General features: G+C 47.2%; 1 protein-coding gene across 1 annotated transcript in view; it reads left to right on the forward strand.

Annotated features, from left to right (window-relative positions):
• The window catches only part of dapk1 (death-associated protein kinase 1), a 194,688-nt gene that overhangs the window by 106,300 nt on the left and 68,546 nt on the right, over positions 1-19,842 (forward strand). The window contains exons 11-12 of the mRNA XM_084181176.1: positions 2,074-2,166; positions 10,068-10,187. Coding sequence (XP_084037302.1) covers positions 2,074-2,166; positions 10,068-10,187 — 213 coding nt within the window. The remainder of the gene's footprint in view (positions 1-2,073; positions 2,167-10,067; positions 10,188-19,842) is intronic.

Here is a 19,842-nt window from a genome sequence, read left to right on the forward strand (position 1 = left end):
GTCCTGACATTCTGTCTCTCTCTCTTCTCTCCTCAGTCCTGACATTCTGTCTCTCTCCTCTCCTCAGTCCTGACATTCTGTCTCTCTCCTCTCCTCAGTCCTGACATTCTGTCTCTCTCTCCTCAGTCCTGACATTCTGTCTCTCTCCTCTCCTCAGTCCTGACATTCTGTCTCTCTCTCCTCTCCTCAGTCCTGACATTCTGTCTCTCTCCTCTCCTCAGTCCTGACATTCTGTCTCTCTCCTCTCCTCAGTCCTGACATTCTGTCTCTCTCCTCTCCTCAGTCCTGACATTCTGTCTCTCTCTCTCCTCTCCTCAGTCCTGACATTCTGTCTCTCTCTCTCCTCTCCTCAGTCCTGACATTCTGTCTCTCTCTCCTCTCCTCAGTCCTGACATTCTGTCTCTCTTCTCTCCTCTCCTCAGTCCTGACATTCTGTCTCTCTTCTCTCCTCAGTCCTGACATTCTGTCTCTCTCTCCTCTCCCCAGTCCTGACATTCTGTCTCTCTCTCCTCTCCTCAGTCCTGACATTCTGTCTCTCTCTCCTCTCCTCAGTCCTGACATTCTGTCTCTCTCCTCTCCTCAGTCCTGACATTCTGTCTCTCTCCTCTCCTCAGTCCTGACATTCTGTCTCTCTCCTCTCCTCAGTCCTGACATTGTCTCTCTCCTCTCCTCAGTCCTGACATTCTGTCTCTCTCTCTCCTCTCCTCAGTCCTGACATTCTGTCTCTCTCTCCTCTCCTCAGTCCTGACATTCTGTCTCTCTTCTCTCCTCTCCTCAGTCCTGACATTCTGTCTCTCTCCTCTCCTCAGTCCTGACATTCTGTCTCTCTCCTCTCCTCAGTCCTGACATTCTGTCTCTCTCTCCTCTCCTCAGTCCTGACATTCTGTCTCTCTCCTCTCCTCAGTCCTGACATTCTGTCTCTCTCCTCTCCTCAGTCCTGACATTCTGTCTCTCTCCTCTCCTCAGTCCTGACATTCTGTCTGTCTCCTCTCCTCAGTCCTGACATTCTGTCTCTCTCCTCAGTCCTGACATTCTGTCTCTCTCTCCTCTCCTCAGTCCTGACATTCTGTCTCTCTCCTCTCCTCAGTCCTGACATTCTGTCTCTCTCCTCTCCTCAGTCCTGACATTCTGTCTCTCTCCTCTCCTCAGTCCTGACATTGTCTCTCTCCTCTCCTCAGTCCTGACATTCTGTCTCTCTCTCTCCTCTCCTCAGTCCTGACATTCTGTCTCTCTCTCCTCTCCTCAGTCCTGACATTCTGTCTCTCTTCTCTCCTCTCCTCAGTCCTGACATTCTGTCTCTCTCCTCTCCTCAGTCCTGACATTCTGTCTCTCTCCTCTCCTCAGTCCTGACATTCTGTCTCTCTCTCCTCTCCTCAGTCCTGACATTCTGTCTCTCTCCTCTCCTCAGTCCTGACATTCTGTCTCTCTCCTCTCCTCAGTCCTGACATTCTGTCTCTCTCCTCTCCTCAGTCCTGACATTCTGTCTGTCTCCTCTCCTCAGTCCTGACATTCTGTCTCTCTCCTCAGTCCTGACATTCTGTCTCTCTCTCCTCTCCTCAGTCCTGACATTCTGTCTCTCTCCTCTCCTCAGTCCTGACATTCTGTCTCTCTCCTCTCCTCAGTCCTGACATTCTGTCTCTCTCCTCTCCTCAGTCCTGACATTGTCTCTCTCCTCTCCTCAGTCCTGACATTCTGTCTCTCTCTCTCCTCTCCTCAGTCCTGACATTCTGTCTCTCTCTCCTCTCCTCAGTCCTGACATTCTGTCTCTCTTCTCTCCTCTCCTCAGTCCTGACATTCTGTCTCTCTCCTCTCCTCAGTCCTGACATTCTGTCTCTCTCCTCTCCTCAGTCCTGACATTCTGTCTCTCTCTCCTCTCCTCAGTCCTGACATTCTGTCTCTCTCCTCTCCTCAGTCCTGACATTCTGTCTCTCTCCTCTCCTCAGTCCTGACATTCTGTCTCTCTCCTCTCCTCAGTCCTGACATTCTGTCTGTCTCCTCTCCTCAGTCCTGACATTCTGTCTCTCTCCTCTCCTCAGTCCTGACATTGTCTCTCTCTTCTCTTCTATCTTTCAGCAATCGGTGCGTCTCATCTCGTTGTGTAACCGTCTCTCTCGCTCCTTCCTGTCACGAAGCAACATCAGTGTGGCTCGCAGTGATGACACACTGGTAAGAACAACCCCTGTCCTAGACACACACACATTCATATACATACACAAAATCACACACACTGGTAAGATCTGGGAGACAACTCTATTCCACCCTATTCCCTATGTGGTGGTGACCTACGTTTGGCCAGATCCTTATGTAGTACCATGTAAAAGTATAGAGAACCTCCCCCCCACACACTGGTTGAAGGTTTATGATTTGCCTTGTGTTATCAGCGTGCTAAGGACAGGTGTATTTACCTATCTAAAGTTTACACAGTTGGTTACTTCCTCAGCTGCTGTTGGTTACTTCCTCAGCTGCTGTTGGTTACTTCCTCAACTGCTGTTGGTTACTTCCTCAGCTGCTGTTGGTTACTTCCTCAGCTGCTGTTGGTTACTTCCTCAGCTGCTGTTGGTTACTTCCTCAGCTGCTGTTGGTTACTTCCTCAGCTGCTGTTGGTTACTTCCTCAGCTGCTGTTGGTTACTTCCTCAACTGCTGTTGGTTACTTCCTCAGCTGCTGTTGGTTACTTCCTCAGCTGCTGTTGGTTACTTCCTCAGCTGCTGTTGGTTACTTCCTCAGCTGCTGTTGGTTACTTCCTCAGCTGCTGTTGGTTACTTCCTCAGCTGCTGTTGGTTACTTCCTCAACTGCTGTTGGTTACTTCTGAAACCGCTGGGCAGAATGATGGTTAGTGTCTGAGTAGAATGGAGGGTAATGTCTAGTAGAATGGAGGGTAATGTCTGGTAGAATGGAGGGTAATGTCTGGTAGAATGGAGGGTAATGTCTAGTAGAATGGAGGGTATTATCTGGTAGAATGGAGGGTAATGTCTGGTAGAATGGAGGGTAATGTCTGGTAGAATGGAGGGTAATGTCTGGTAGAATGGAGGGTAATGTCTGGTAGAATGGAGGGTAATGTCTGGTAGAATGGAGGGTAATGTCTGGTAGAATGGAGGGTAATGTCTAGTAGAATGGAGGGTAATGTCTGGTAGAATGGAGGGTAATGTCTGGTAGAATGGAGGGTAATGTCTGGTAGAATGGAGGGTAATGTCTGGTAGAATGGAGGGTAATGTCTAGTAGAATGGAGGGTAATGTCTGGTAGAATGGAGGGTAATGTCTGGTAGAATGGAGGGTAATGTCTGGTAGAATGGAGGGTAATGTCTGGTAGAATGGAGGGTAATGTCTGGTAGAATGGAGGGTAATGTGTTAACGGCGTTGGCCAAATGTAACCAAATGTAGCCAGTAACCAAATGGTCGCTGATTCGAATCCTGAGCTCACTAGGTGAAAAGTCTGTGCCCTTGAGCAAGACACTTAACCTTAATTGCTCCTTCAAATGTCTCTAGATAAGAGCGTCTGCCTAATATGACATCAGTCTTTGGAATGGCTTGTCATTTTACTAAGATTATATCAACCATTGAACCCTCTTGAGTGGATCCAGAGACCCTGGTCGGGGTTAGTCTCTCTCTCTCTCTCTCTCTCTCTCTCTCTCTCTCTCTCTCTCTCTCTCAATTCAATTCAATTCAATTCAATTCGCTTTATTGGCATGACGTAACAATGTACATATTGCCAAAGCTTACTTTGGATATTTACAATATAAAAAATAAATAAAAAATGAGAATCAAAAATTGTCAACGGGACAACAGTAACAACAATAACCAACGGTCAATATAACCATACATTCAACAATAACAATAATCATACAGTTGAGGACATGTGCAGGTTTATTGGTCTGTCAGACACTGTCCCTCAACTTATGGCAGGCAGTAATGTAGTGCGCTGCCAACCCACAGCTCTCTGCGTCCTCCCCCAACAGGATGGGTAGCCTATCCTCATCAGAGAGGTCTTTAAAACCTTGAATAAGGATTTCAAATTTGGGGAAATGACACTCTCTAATTGTTTTATATTTTTGACATTTTGTCAGGAAATGCAGCTCCGTCTCAGGTTCTGCTGTTGTGCAGTGGTTGCACAGCCTTTCCTCTACAGGGAGCCAGGTTTTCCTGTGTCTACCCTTCTCAATGGCAAGGCTGTGCTCACTGAGCCTGTACTTTGTCAAGGTTTTTCTAAGGTTTTGATCAGTAACCATGGTCAAATATTTAGCCATAGTGTACTGTCGATTTAGGGCCAGATAGCACTGCATTTTGCTTTGTGTTTGTGCTTGTGTTTCCCAATAAGCAATGTAGTTTTGTTTTGACTGTGTTGTAATTTGGTTTATTCTGATTGATTGGATGTTCTGGTCCTGAGGCTTCAGTGTGTTAGTAGAACAGGTTTGTGAACTCAGCCCCAGGACCAGCTGGATGAGGGGACTCTTTTCTTTGCTCAGCTCTTGGCATTGCAGGGCTTGGTAATGATATGAGAGGGGGTCACTGTATTTTAGATGTTTCCAAAACTTAATTGCTCTTTTTTGAGTTTTTATTATTAGTGGATATTGGCCTAATTCTGCCCTGCATGCATTGTTTGTAGTTTTCCTCTGGACACGTAGGAGAATCTTACAGAACTCTGCATGTAGGGTTTCAATGGGGTGTTTGTCCCATTTGATGAAATCTTGTTTTGCAAGTGGACCCCACACCTCGCTGCCATAAAGTGCAATTGGTTCAATGACATATTCAATTAGTTTTAGCCAAATTTTAATAGGTATTTCAATTTGAATTTGCTTTTTAATGGCGTAGAATGCCCTGCGTGCTTTCTCTCTCAGTTCATTCACTGCCTCATTAAGGTGTCCAGTTGAGCTTATTTTTAAACCTAAGTAATTGTAGTGTGTACAGTACTCTATATATTTTGTACCAATTGAGAACTTTGGTCTAATTCCCTGAGATCTGGATCTTCTCTGGAAAATCATTATTTTAGTCTTTTTGGGGTTTACTGCCAGGGCCCAGGTCTGGCAGTACTGCTCTAGCAGGTCCAGGCTCTGCTGTAGGCCAGGTGCTGTGGGTGACAGCAGGCATAGGTCATCTGCGAAGAGTAGGCATTTAACTTCTGAATTGTGGAGACTAACACCAGGGGCTGAGGATTTTTCTAGAATAGTGGCCAATTCGTTAATGTAAATATTGAAGAGTGCAGGGCTCAGATTGCAACCCTGACGAAGGCCCCGCCCCTGGTTAAAGAATTCTGTCCTTTTCTTACCAATTTTAATGCTGCACGTATTGCCAGTATACATTGATTTAATTATGTCATATGTTTTACCCCCTACACCACTTTCAATAACTTTGTAGAACAGTCCTGTATGCCAAATAGAATCAAATGCTTTTTGGAAGTCGATAAAGCAAGTGTATATTTTGGTATTATTTTGGTGGACATGTTTATCTATCAGGGTGTGTAAGGTGTAAATATGATCAGTTGTGCGATGTTTTGGTATAAATCCAATTTGGCTTTTACTCAAGACATTGTGCTTATTAAGGAAGTTTAGAACTCTTACATTGATGATACTACAGAAAACCTTCCCCAGGTTACTGTTCACACAAATGCCTCTGTAATTGTTAGGGTCAAATTTGTCTCCATTCTTAAAGATTGGGGTTATGAGTCCTTGATTCCAGATGTCAGGGAAATAACCTACACTCAGGATCAAATTAAACAATTTTAATATAGCCAATTGAAATTTTGCACTAATGAGTTTGAGCATTTCATTTAGGATGCCATCAGGTCCGCAGGCTTTTTTAAATTTGAGAGCCTGAAGTTTCTTATAGAGCTCCTGGTCAGTAATTGGGGAGTCCAATGGGTTTTGATTGTCCTTTATAGCTTTTTCTAATCCATTCAACTTCTCATGGATTTGGCGTTGTTCTGCGTTTGTGTCAATTTGAACGGTGTTGTAGAGTGTTTTGAAATGGGTTGTCCATATGTCACCATTTTGTATTGCTAATTCCTCTTGTTTAGATTTTTTTAGTTTTTTCCAATTTTGCCAAAAGTTGTTTGTGTTTATGGACTCCTCAATTAGTGTCAGCTGCTTGCTGTTGTACTGTGCTTTTTTGGTTCTGAGTGTACGTTTATAGAGTTTTAAAGTCTCACAGTAATGAAGGCGTAATTCACCATTATTTGAGTCTCTGTGCTTTTGGTTGGATAGTGTTCTAAGTTTTTTCCTTATAATTTTACAATCTGCATCAAACCAGTTGTCATCTGTGATTTTTTTAGTTTTGTTTTTTATCAATTTCAATTGTGCTTCTTTTGCCGTTTGCCTGAATATATAGTTGATGTTTCGTACTGCTAGATTGATGCCTTCTTTACTGTGAGTGAATGTGGTATCCAGAAAGTTATCTAAGAGTGTTTGGATATTTTGGTTCCAGGTTGCTTTCTGGTATTCTTCTGTGCTGTTTTGGGCCCATCTGTATGAATTTCTGATGTTGTACAGCTTACTGGGTTGTGAATGTGTGGTTGTTTCCAGGTCTGTTCTTTTGAGGAACAACGTAATTTGGCTGTGATCAGACAGAGGTGTTAGTGGCTTGACAGTGAATGAGCTGAGAGAGAAAGGGTCCATGTCTGTGATCATATAGTCTACTGTACTGTGGCCAAGAGGTGAGCAGTAGGTGAATCTCCCCAAAGAGTCCCCCCGTAACCTACCATTGACAAAGTACAGACCCAGGCTTCTACAGAGCTGCAAAAGATCCCTTCCGTTTTTGTTGACGGTGCTGTCACTGTTGTTTCTATGGGGGAGATTAAGATAGTTAGAAACAGTATGGTCTGTAATAAAGCTGTCCCCTCGTGTGCTCGTTAGATCAGGTAGTGTTCCTGTGCGCGCATTTGTGTCCCCACAGATGAGCACATTTCCCTGGGCCTGGAAATGGCACGTCTCTTCCTCGAGGGTGGGGAAGATCTCCTCTGAGTAATATGGGGATTCTGAGGGGGGGATATATATTGCGCAAAGGAACACATCTTTTCCTGTCAGTACAAGTTCTTTTTTTAGTTTTAACCAAATGTGGTATTTGCCAATTTTGAGGGGATCAATTAGATTTTGTAGTTCGGATTTGTACCAAATGATCAATCCTCCAGAGTCTCTGCCTCTATTGACAGAGCTGTGTTTCTGTGATGGCACAATGATCTCTCTGTAGCCTGTGGGACAGTGAGTGACAACGTCAGCCTTACACCATGTCTCCTGCAGAATGATGACGTCAACATCTTTCAGATTTTTGTTGAACTCCAGTGCTAAACTCTTCAGACCAAAGGTTGATGAGTTTAGACCCTGAATGTTCCACATGCTAACTGATAGTGATTTCATGTTGCAAAAAGAAGGAGTAGCAGTCAGAAACACAGTAACGATTAACTAATAAGTTGTTAAGAGCGAGATAAACAGGATATCAGCTAACATTTATTCTGTTATTCTGTTAAATATTCCTATTCATTGAACAAGTAAATTCTAGTACAATAGGTGTGTGTGTGTGTGTGTGTGTGGTGTGTGTGTGTATGCGTCCGTGTGTGTTTAGTGCAGTTTAGTGCAGATGTATTGGAGGAGCTGTTTAATCTCACTTAATCCTACAGGGTTCTCCTGTCCTCTGACGACCTCCGCGTAGCTGCGCTGGTCCTGCTGTTGGGCCCTGTGAGGTGGAGGGGGGCCAGGTCTGGGCTGTGGGACTTCCTCTCTGGTCTGGTAGGGGTGGTGGTCTGGTGCGGGATAATAGGCTGGGCCCGGTCTGGTCTGGCTAAGCCGATGGAAGTGGTGATGCTCTGGGGGTGGGTGGGGCCTGTGGGGTGCACTGGGTCTGGTGTGGCGTTGAAGGGGCCTGGGGCTCCTTGGTGGTGCAGTGGTCTGGTAGGGGTCTCTGGGTGCTCCTCTGTCCAGTACAGCATGGGGTGTTTGTCTACCAAGTGCTACGTCCTTTAGGGACTTGGCAAACATCCCTACTGTCTGCTTCCTCAGGTGGGAGTGGTCGTGTAGATGCTCTGGGGTGATTGTTGGGTGGTGAGCAATGTGTATGTTCGGGAGTAGGCCACACCCTCTGGTGATGTCAGCGTTGGCTTTCTGGATGGTACGGGGATGAAAGTCTTTGCGGGGCAGCAGAGTGGAGATGGTGATGTGGGAGTTGGGGAACCACTCAGAGGCCCTCTCTGCTACTCTGTTGACCAGGCTGCCTACTCTCTCCTGCTCCTCTCGCAGGTTGTTGGTGCCGGTGTGAATAATAATGTGGCCTGGTGTGCCAAAGTCAGGCTGGGACAGGATGTGGAGTGCATCTTGTGTTTTTGGGCACCATATTTTGCGCACCTTGTGTTGGGGGAAGAGTTTATCTTCTTGAATGAATTTCCCATTTGAGTCAATGAGGATGGCCACCTCAGTGGGTTTTACCAGATTGGTGCGTTTTCGGTCTGGGGCTGGAGTAGACAGGGCCTGTGTACATGGAGGGGTGTGTGGGGGTGTGTCAGGGGGGGCCAGAGAGCTTCTCTCTGTAGTAGTTGTCTCAATGTGGGCCTCTTTGTTGACTGGGGGTGTGGGTAAAGTGTTGTCGGTATGGGGGGGGATTGTGGGTAAAGGTGGGTCAGTGGGGTTGTTAGGGGTGGTGAGGGGCTGCAGCTTCTCTCTGGGAGTCTCTACAGTCTGTTCTCTCTGCTGTAGCACCCTCTTGATGACAGACAACTCCTTTGCCATCTCCTCCTTTACCTGCACTAGCTCTCTCCTCATGGTGGCCTTTACCTCCTCAAGCGCTGTGGTAAGGCTCTCTCTCAGCTCCTGGACAGAGTTCTTCAGCTGGGTCCTGCACTGGTTGATCTGGTCCTGTAGAAGCTCTGTGTCTGGGCTGGGGGTGGTGTAGCTGGGGGGCTGCTCCTTCAGCTCAGTAACCCATACCTCTAACAGAGCCAGCCTGTCTCTCAACAGGCTGATGGTAGTGTGGTCTTGGCTCTGGTGGTTGTAGGCAGGCAGGGGGGAGGATAGTCCTGCTGTTGGGGTGCCTGAGGTGAGGGGAGAGGTCAGGGTGCTGTCCTTGTCTTTTTTACTTTCTGCTATCTTCATTAGGGTGGGGAAGTCCTGCACAACAGAGCTGAGTGCAGCCTCACTGCCCTGGACCATGATAGTACCGTTCTGATACATGTTTACCGTCAGAAACCTGTTTTCCTGGTCCTTATCGCTGTCCTCAAAAATGTGGATTTGTCTTCCCTTGCAGATGCCTTTCTTCGTGGTGTAGCTGAAATGGCTAGTTACAGCTGTATGCCAGGCAGTAGTGTGGTCTGTGTAAAATAGCAGGTTTGTAACAGTCCCGTTTTGTGAGCAGTCAGCAAACAAAGTTTCTGGGTTTTCCCTCAGAATTCGGTGTTTAAAGTTGATTCTTCCCTTCTCTGATTTTATTTCTGCTGGGTATTCAAAAAACAACGGAGAAAGTCTCTCAGTCTCTGCCGTTACTATCGATGCTAGCGCTGCCTCAGTGGCCATGTTGCTATGGTTACCACCAGTAAACGGTTAGAGCTGGACGGTGAGCTAGCTGACAGATTTTAATTTGGCTAGCTACCACGATGAAGATTGGTCTTTTTACTCACTCTCTGTCAATCTTTTCCTCCTGTTTTGATCTTCAGTTGTACAATTAGATTACCTATACATTTTTTGCTAATTTAGTCGTGTCAATCTCGCTCTTAACAACCAAAAAGTTATAACAAGTCAGGAGCTGTTCTTCTGCATGACTTCTCTCTCTCTCTCTCTCTCTCTCTCTCTCTCTCTCTCTCTCTCTCTCTCTCTCTCTCTCTCTCTCTCTCTCTCTCTCTCTCTCTCTCTCTCTCTCTCTCTCTCTCTCTCTCTCTCTCTCTCTGAGACAGAGGAGAGGAAGGGGTGAGACAGATCTGGAACCATTTGATCCTTCAGAATATAATATTCAATATGATTGTAGCTATAAAGTCCAGAAGGTGTGTTTTGTGAGAGGGGCGTAGTACAGGGTCATATCCAGCTGTTACCTGAGCCTGTGGGCTAATATCACACACCTGGTGGAAAACAAAATGACCCCCTGTGGTGTGTCATTAGGATGAGGAAGACTCGTTTGTGATGAAGGCTATAATCCATGCAATAAACGATAACAACGTACCTGGCCTGCAGCATCTTCTGACTTCACTGACCAGCTACGACCTTAACCAGCCCAACAAGGTGAGAACACAACTCTCTCTCTCTCTGTTTGGTTAACATGTCTTCTATTAACCCCCCCATCTATCCCATCTATCCCACTAACCGTCTGTCTGAACTTTTCTCCAGATCCCAGCAGAAAACCTTGATAAGGAATTAGCTGTAATTGGTTAATTAGTACAGGGGAATGAATTGCTGGACCATGTCTAATTCAATAAGTGGCCCAGCACAGATCAGACACACATGCCAACACACACACGCACACACACACACACACACATACACACACATAAACACACACACACATACACACGCCCACACACACACACACCCATACATACACACACACACACACGCCCACACACACACTCGCCCACACACACACACACACATACACATACACACACACACACACACACACACACATAAGATGGCTCCGTAATGCATGGCCACTGTTCTTCAAGCTCCAACCCAACTTTACTATTTTGTGAGTATTTTGTCGTAAATTTTTTCGAAACGTTTCCGCTATTATTTCTTACAACTGACAATAACTTTTGAACATCAGAACGGTTACTAACCCCCCAATTCCAGCTTCTACTTCGACCGTGACTCATCTGCCCGGAGCTCTCTCTGTAATTCCAACTCAATTTTCGGGCTACCCAAAAGGAAACGCCTGGATTACAGAGGTAAGAGAGGGGGGATCCTGGTGAGACTAAGGCGAAGGGAAAACCGGCCACCTCTTTCCTCCATTCTGTTGGCTAATGTACAGTCACTTGATAATAAGATGGATGACCTCCGATCGCGGATTTGCTACTAACGGAACTCTCCATTCACCGGGCGGACAGGATGGTGGAGTCGGGGGAAATCGGGGGGGCGAGGGGTTTGCCTCTTCATCAACTCCAAGTGGTGTGCTAATTCCAATGCGGTGGAAGTGTCGACCCACTGTTCACCCGTCTTGGAATACCTGATGGTCAGATGCAGACCCGTCTACCTCCCGAGGGAGTTTTCAGCTGTTATCGTGACTGTTGTATACATTCCTCCTCAGGACAAGAAAAATAACAAGCTGGTGCTTAACAAACAGTACAGCAAGAAAACCTACACCCAGAGCAGGAAAACCTACATCCAGAGGCTGCTTTTCTGGTTGCCGGCGATTTTAATTCCACGTCACTAAGACATGTGATGCCCAACTTCCATCAACATGTCTACAACGCCACTAGGGTCGATAAAGTCCTAGACCCCTGCTATTCTACCCACAAGCAAGCATACAAGGCCCTCCCTCATCCGCCATTCAGCAAATCAGATCATGAGGCCGTACTCTTGATTCCTGTTTACAAGCAGAAGCTGAAACAGAAAATACAAGCGATTGGCTCCGTTGAGAAATGGTCACCAGAATCAGAGGTTATGCTACAGGACCGCTTTGCTAACGCTGGCTGGAATATGTTTCGATAACATCGACGAGCGAACCACCTCCGTCACCGGCTTCATTAGAAAATGCATCAGTGATGTTGTACCCACGGTGCTTCCCCAATCAAAAGCCCTGGATTAACAGAGAGGTTGGCGCTAAACTAAAGAGCAGGGCTACCGCACACAGAGCTATCGCAGACAACCCTGAGGCTACCACCGAAGACGGGAGGAAGTACAAGAAGTCCCTCTACGACCTCCGCACAGTCATCGAACGAGCAAAAGGACAATAGAGGAATAAGGTGTAATCATACTACACAGGCTCTGACGCCCGCTGCATGTGGCAGGGCTACAGTCCATTACTGTTTATAAAGGGAGACCCAGCCGTGATCTGCCCCACGATGCCTCTCTACCAGATCAACTCAATATATTTTATGTACGCTTTGACAACATTGAGCTGTGTGTGAGGGCCGTCACCAACCCAGAGAGGATTGGGTGATCTCGCTCTCCGACGGTATTGGGTGATCTCGCTCTCCGACGGTATTGGGTGATCTCGCTCTCCGACGGTATTGGGTGATCTCGCTCTCCGACGGTATTGGGTGATCTCGCTCTCCGACGGTATTGGGTGATCTCGCTCTCCGACGGTATTGGGTGATCTCGCTCTCCGACGGTATTGGGTGATCTCGCTCTCCGACGGTATTGGGTGATCTCGCGGGCCCTGACGGTATTCCAGGTCGCGTTCTCAGAGCATGTGCAGAACAGCTGGCAGGCATATTCACAATAATGTTCAACCTCTCCTTGTCCCAGTCTGTAAACACCACATGTTTTAAGATGACCACCATCATTCCTGTCCCTAAGAACTCTAAGGCTTCATGCCACCATGACTACCGCCCCGTAGCACTCACTTCTGGAATCATGAAGTGCTTTGAAAGGCTGGTTATGGAACACGTTAACTCCACCACCCCAGCCACCCTAGACCCACTCAAAATTTACATACCGCCCCAACAGATTCATAGATGATGCAATCTCAATTGCTCTCCACACTGCCCTCACCCACCTAGATAAGAGGAACACCTATGTGAGAATGCTGTTCATGGACTACAGCTTAGCGTTCTACACCATAGTCCCCTCCAAGCTCATCACTAAGCTAAGGACCCTGGGACTAAACACCTCCCTCTGCAACTGGATCCTGGACTTCCTGACGGGCCGAACCCAGGTGGTGAGGGTAGGCTACATCACCCTTAACACAGGGGCCCCACAGGGGTGTATGCTTAGTCCCCTCCTGTACTCCCTGTTCACCCACGACTGTGTGGTCAAGCACGACTCCAACACCATTATCAAGTTAGCTGACGACACGACGGTGGTAGGCCTGATCACCGGTGACGATGAGACAGCCTATAGGGAGGAGGTCAGTGACCTGGCAGTGTGGTGCCAGGACAACAACCTCTCCCTCAACGTCATTAAGACCTAGGAGCTGATCCTGGACTACAGGAAACTCGGGGACGAGCACGCCCCCATCCACATCGACGGGGCCGCTGTGGAGTGAGTTGACAGCTTCAAGTTCCTTTGTGTCCAAATCACTAAAGATTTAACATGGTCCAAACACACATGCACAGTCGTGAAGAAGGCGCCACAGTGCCTCTTCCCCCTCATGGGGTTGAAAAAGTTTGTCATGGGCCCTCAAATCCACAAAAGGTTATACAGCTGTACCATTGAGAGCATATTGACTGGCTGCATCACTGCTTGGTATGGCAATAGCACCGCCCTCGATCGCATGGCGTTACAGAGGGTGGTACAGACAGCCCAGTACATCACTGGGGCCGAGCTCCCTGCCATCCAGGACCTCTATACCAGGACAGCCCAGTACATCACTGGGGCCGAGCTCCCTGCCCTCCAGGACCTCTATACCAGAGCTCCCTGCCATCCAGGACCTCCATATCAGGCGGTGTGAAAAGAAGGCCCAGAAAATCATCAAAGACTCCAACCACCCGAGCCATAGACTATTTTATCTGCTGCCGCACGGCAAGAGGTACCAGTGCATCAAGTCAGACACCAACAGGCTCCTGAACAGCTTCTATCCCCAAGCCATCAGACTGCTGAATAGCTAACAGAATGGCTAACGGACTGAGTTCACCTTGTGTCTTTATTGACCTTTTATTTCAATCTTTGCACTGTCTCTATGCACACTCACAGGGCCCTACACACTCACAGGGCCCTACACACTCACAGGGCCCTACACACTCACAGGGCCCTACACACTAACAGGCCCCTACACACTCACAGGGCCCTACACACTCACACACACTGACACTCCAACACTCACACACACTGTCACTCCAACACACTCACACACACTGACACTCCAACACTCACACACACTGACACTCCAACACACTCACACACACTGTCACTCCAACACACTCACACACACTGACACTCCAACACACTCACACACACTGACACTCCAACACACTCACACACACTGTCACTCCAACACACTCACACACACTGTCACTCCAACACACTCACACACACTGACACTCCAACACACTCACACACACTGTCACTCCAACACACTCACACACTGTCACTCCAACACACTCACACACTGTCACTCCAACACACTCACACACTGACACTCCAACACACTCACACACACTGTCACTCCAACACACTCACACACACTGTCACTCCAACACACTCACACACACTGTCTCTCCAACACACTCACACACACTGTCACTCCAACACACTCACACACTGTCTCTCCAACACACTCACACACTGTCACTCCAACACACTCACACACACTGTCACTCCAACACACTCACACACACTGTCACTCCAACACTCACACACACTGTCACTCCAACACACTCACACACTGTCACTCCAACACTCACACACACTGTCACTCCAACACACTCACACACACTGTCACTCCAACACTCACACACACTGTCACTCCAACACTCACACACACTGTCACTCCAACACTCACACACACTGTCACTCCAACACTCACACACACTGTCACTCCAACACACTCACACACTGTCTCTCCAACACACTCACACACACTGTCACTCCAACACACTCACACACTGTCTCTCCAACACACTCACACACTGTCTCTCCAACACACTCACACACACTGTCACTCCAACACACTCACACACTGTCACTCCAACACTCACACACACTGTCACTCCAACACTCACACACACTGTCACTCCAACACTCACACACACTGTCACTCCAACACTCACACACACTGACACTCCAACACACTCACACACACTGTCACTCCAACACTCACACACACTGTCACTCCAACACTCACACACACTGTCACTCCAACACTCACACACACTGTCACTCCAACACACTCACACACACTGTCACTCCAACACACTCACACACACTGTCACTCCAATACTCACACACACTGTCACTCCAACACTCACACACACTGTCTCTCCAACACTCACACACACTGTCACTCCAACACTCACACACACTGTCACTCCAACACACTCACACACACTGTCTCTCCAACACTCACACACACTGTCACTCCAACACTCACACACACTGTCACTCCAACACTCACACACACTGTCACTCCAACACACTCACACACACTGTCTCTCCAACACTCACACACACTGTCACTCCAACACTCACACACACTGTCACTCCAACACTCACACACACTGTCACTCCAACACTCACACACACTGACACTCCAACACACTCACACACACTGTCACTCCAACACTCACACACACTGTCACTCCAACACTCACACACACTGTCACTCCAACACTCACACACACTGACACTCCAACACACTCACACACACTGTCACTCCAACACTCACACACACTGTCACTCCAACACACTCACACACACTGTCACTCCAACACACTCACACACTGTCACTCCAACACACTCACACACTGTCACTCCAACACACTCACACACACTGTCACTCCAACACACTCACACACACTGTCACTCCAACACACTCACACACACTGTCACTCCAACACACTCACACACACTGTCTCTCCAACACACTCACACACACTGACACTCCAACACACTCACACACACTGTCACTCCAACACACTCACACACACTGTCACTCCAACACACTCACACACACTGTCTCTCCAACACACTCACACACACTGACACTCCAACACACTCACACACACTGTCTCTCCAACACACTCACACACACTGTCACTCCAACACACTCACACACACTGACACTCCAACACACTCACACACACTGTCTCTCCAACACACTCACACACACTGTCACTCCAACACACTCACACACACTGTCACTCCAACACACTCACACACACTGTCACTCCAACACACTCACACACACTGTCACTCCAACACACTCACACACACTGACACTCCAACACACTCACACACACTGTCACTCCAACACACTCACACACACTGTCACTCCAACACACTCACACACACTGTCACTCCAACACACTCACACACACTGTCACTCCATTATTTCTCACTCACACATAATATGCACATACAGTACCAGTCAAAAGTTTGGACACACCTACTCATTCCAGGGTTTTTCTTTATTTTTACTATTTTTTACATTGTATAATAATAGTGAAGACATCAAAACTATGAAATAACACATATGGAATCATGTAGTAACCAAAAAAGTGTTAAACAAATCAAAATATATTTGAGATTCTTCAAAGCAGCCACCCTTTGCCTTGATGACAGCTTTGCACACTCTTGGCATTCTCTCAACCAGCTTCATGAGGTAGTCACCTGGAATGTATTTCAATTAACAGGTGTGCCTTCTTAAAAGTTAATTTGTGGAATTTCTTTCCTTCTTAATGCGTTTGAGCCAATCTGTTGTGACAAGGTAGGGGGGGTATACAGAAGATAGCCCTATTTGGTAAAAGACCAAGTCCATATTATGGCAAGAACAGCTCAAATAAGCAAAGAGAAACGAACAGCTCAAATAAGCAAAGAGAAATGACAGTCCATCATTACTTTAAGACATGAAGGTAAGTCAATAAGGACAATTTCAAGAACTTTGAAAGTTTCTTCAAGTGCAGTCGCAAAAACCATCAAGCGCTATGATGAAACTGGCTCTCATGAGGACCGCCACAAGAATGGAAGACCCAGAGTTACCTCTGCTGCAGAGGATAAGTTCATTAGAGTTACCAATTCATGGTCGAATTGCTGCAAAGAAACCACTACTAAAGGACACCAATAAGAAGAAGAGACTTGCTTGGGCCAAGAAACACGAGCAATGGACATTAGACCGGTGGAAATTTGTCCTTTGGTCTGGAGTCCAAATTTGAGATTTTTGCTTCCAACCGCCGTATCTTTGTGAGACGCGATGTGGGTGAACGGATGATCTCCACATGTGTATTTCCCACCGTAAAGCATGGAGGAGGAGGTGTTATGGTGTGGGGCTGCTTTGCTGGTGACACTGTCTGTGATTTATTTAGAATTCAAGGCACACTTAACCAGCATGGCTACCACAGCATTCTACAGCGATACGCCATCCCATCTGGTTTGGGCTTAGTGGGACTATCATTTGTTTTTCAACATGAGAATGACCCAACACACCTCCAGGCTGAGTAAGGGCTATTTTACCAAGAAGGAGAGTGATGAAATGCTGCATCAGATGACCTGGCCTCCACGATCCCCCGACCTCAACCCAATTGAGATGGTTTGGGAGTGAAGGAAAAGCAGCCAACAAGTGCTCAGCATATGTGGGAACTCCTTCAAGACTGTTGGAAAAGCATTCCAGGTGAAGCTGGTTGATAGAATGCCAAGAGTATATTTGAAGAATCTCAAATCTCAAATATATTTTGATTTGTTTAACACTATTTTGGTTACTACATGATTTCAAATGTGTTTTTTCATAGTTCTGATGTCTTCACTATTATTCTACAATGTAGAAAATAGTAAAAAATAAAGAACAACCCTTGAATGGTAGTGTACGTTTATACTGACTCTACACACCCACTCACATACAAGATGCTGCTACTCTGTTTATCATATGTCCTGATGCCTAGTCACCTGACCCCTACACATATCTACCTCCATCACTCCAGTATCCCTGTCCCCTTACCCCTATACATATCTACCTCCATCACTCCAGTATCCCTGTCCCCTTACCCCTATACATATCTACCTCCATCACTCCAGTATCCCTGTCCCCTTATCCCTATACATATCTACCTCCATCACTCCAGTATCCCTGTCCCCTTACCCCTATACATATCTACCTCCATCACTCCAGTATCCCTGTCCCCTTACCCCTATACATATCTACCTCCATCACTCCAGTATCCCTGTCCCCTTACCCCTATACATATCTACCTCCATCACTCCAGTATCCCTGTCCCCTTACCCCTATACATATCTACCTCCATCACTCCAGTTTCCCTGTCCCCTTACCCCTATACATATCTACCTCCATCACTCCAGTATCCCTGTCCCCTGACCCCTATACATATCTACCTCCATCACTCCAGTATCCCTGTCCCCTATACATATCTACCTCCATCACTCCAGTATCCCTGTCCCCTTACCCCTATACATATCTACCTCCATCACTCCAGTATCCCTGTCCCCTTACCCCTATACATATCTACCTCCATCACTCCAGTATCCCTGTCCCCTTATCCCTATACATATCTACCTCCATCACTCCAGTATCCCTGTCCCCTTACCCCTATACATATCTACCTCCATCACTCCAGTATCCCTGTCCCCTTACCCCTATACATATCTACCTCCATCACTCCAGTTTCCCTGTCCCCTTACCCCTATACATATCTACCTCCATCACTCCAGTATCCCTGTCCCCTTATCCCTATACATATCTACCTCCATCACTCCAGTATCCCTGTCCCCTGACCCCTATACATATCTACCTCCATCACTCCAGTATCCCTGTCCCCTTACCCCTATACATATCTACCTCCATCACTCCAGTATCCCTGTCCCCTTACCCCTATACATATCTACCTCCATCACTCCAGTGTCCCTGTCCCCTTACCCCTATACATATCTACCTCCATCACTCCAGTATCCCTGTCCCCTTACCCCTATACATATCTACCTCCATCACTCCAGTATCCCTGTCCCCTTACCCCTATACATATCTACCTCCATCACTCCAGTATCCCTGTCCCCTTACCCCTATACATATCTACCTCCATCACTCCAGTATCCCTGTCCCCTTACCCCTATACATATCTACCTCCATCACTCCAGTTTCCCTGTCCCCTTACCCCTATACATATCTACCTCCATCACTCCAGTATCCCTGTCCCCTGACCCCTATACATATCTACCTCCATCACTCCAGTATCCCTGTCCCCTATACATATCTACCTCCATCACTCCAGTATCCCTGTCCCCTTACCCCTATACATATCTACCTCCATCACTCCAGTATCCCTGTCCCCTTACCCCTATACATATCTACCTCCATCACTCCAGTATCCCTGTCCCCTTACCCCTATACATATCTACCTCCATCACTCCAGTATCCCTGTCCCCTTATCCCTATACATATCTACCTCCATCACTCCAGTATCCCTGTCCCCTTACCCCTATACATATCTACCTCCATCACTCCAGTATCCCTGTCCCCTTACCCCTATACATATCTACCTCCATCACTCCAGTATCCCTGTCCCCTTACCCCTATACATATCTACCTCCATCACTCCAGTATCCCTGTCCCCTTATCCCTATACATATCTACCTCCATCACTCCAGTATCCCTGTCCCCTTACCCCTATACATATCTACCTCCATCACTCCAGTATCCCTTACCCCTATACATATCCACCTCCATCACTCCAGTATCCCTGTCCCCTTATCCCTATACATATCTACCTCCATCACTCCAGTATCCCTGTCCCCTTACCTCTATACATATCTACCTCCATCACTCCAGTATCCCTGTCCCCTTACCCCTATACATATCTACCTCCATCACTCCAGTATCCCTGTCCCCTTATCCCTATACATATCCACCTCCATCACTCCAGTATCCCTGTCCCCTTACCCCTATACATATCTACCTCCATCACTCCAGTATCCCTGTCCCCCTACCCCTATACATATCTACCTCCATCACTCCAGTATCCCTGTCCCCTTACCCCTATACATATCTACCTCCATCACTCCAGTATCCCTGTCCCCTTACCCCTATACATATCTACCTCCATCACTCCAGTATCCC

Source organism: Coregonus lavaretus, assembly GCF_964263955.1.
Source record: "Coregonus lavaretus genome assembly, chromosome: 17".
In the NCBI taxonomy this organism is placed as follows: Eukaryota; Metazoa; Chordata; class Actinopteri; order Salmoniformes; family Salmonidae; genus Coregonus; species Coregonus lavaretus.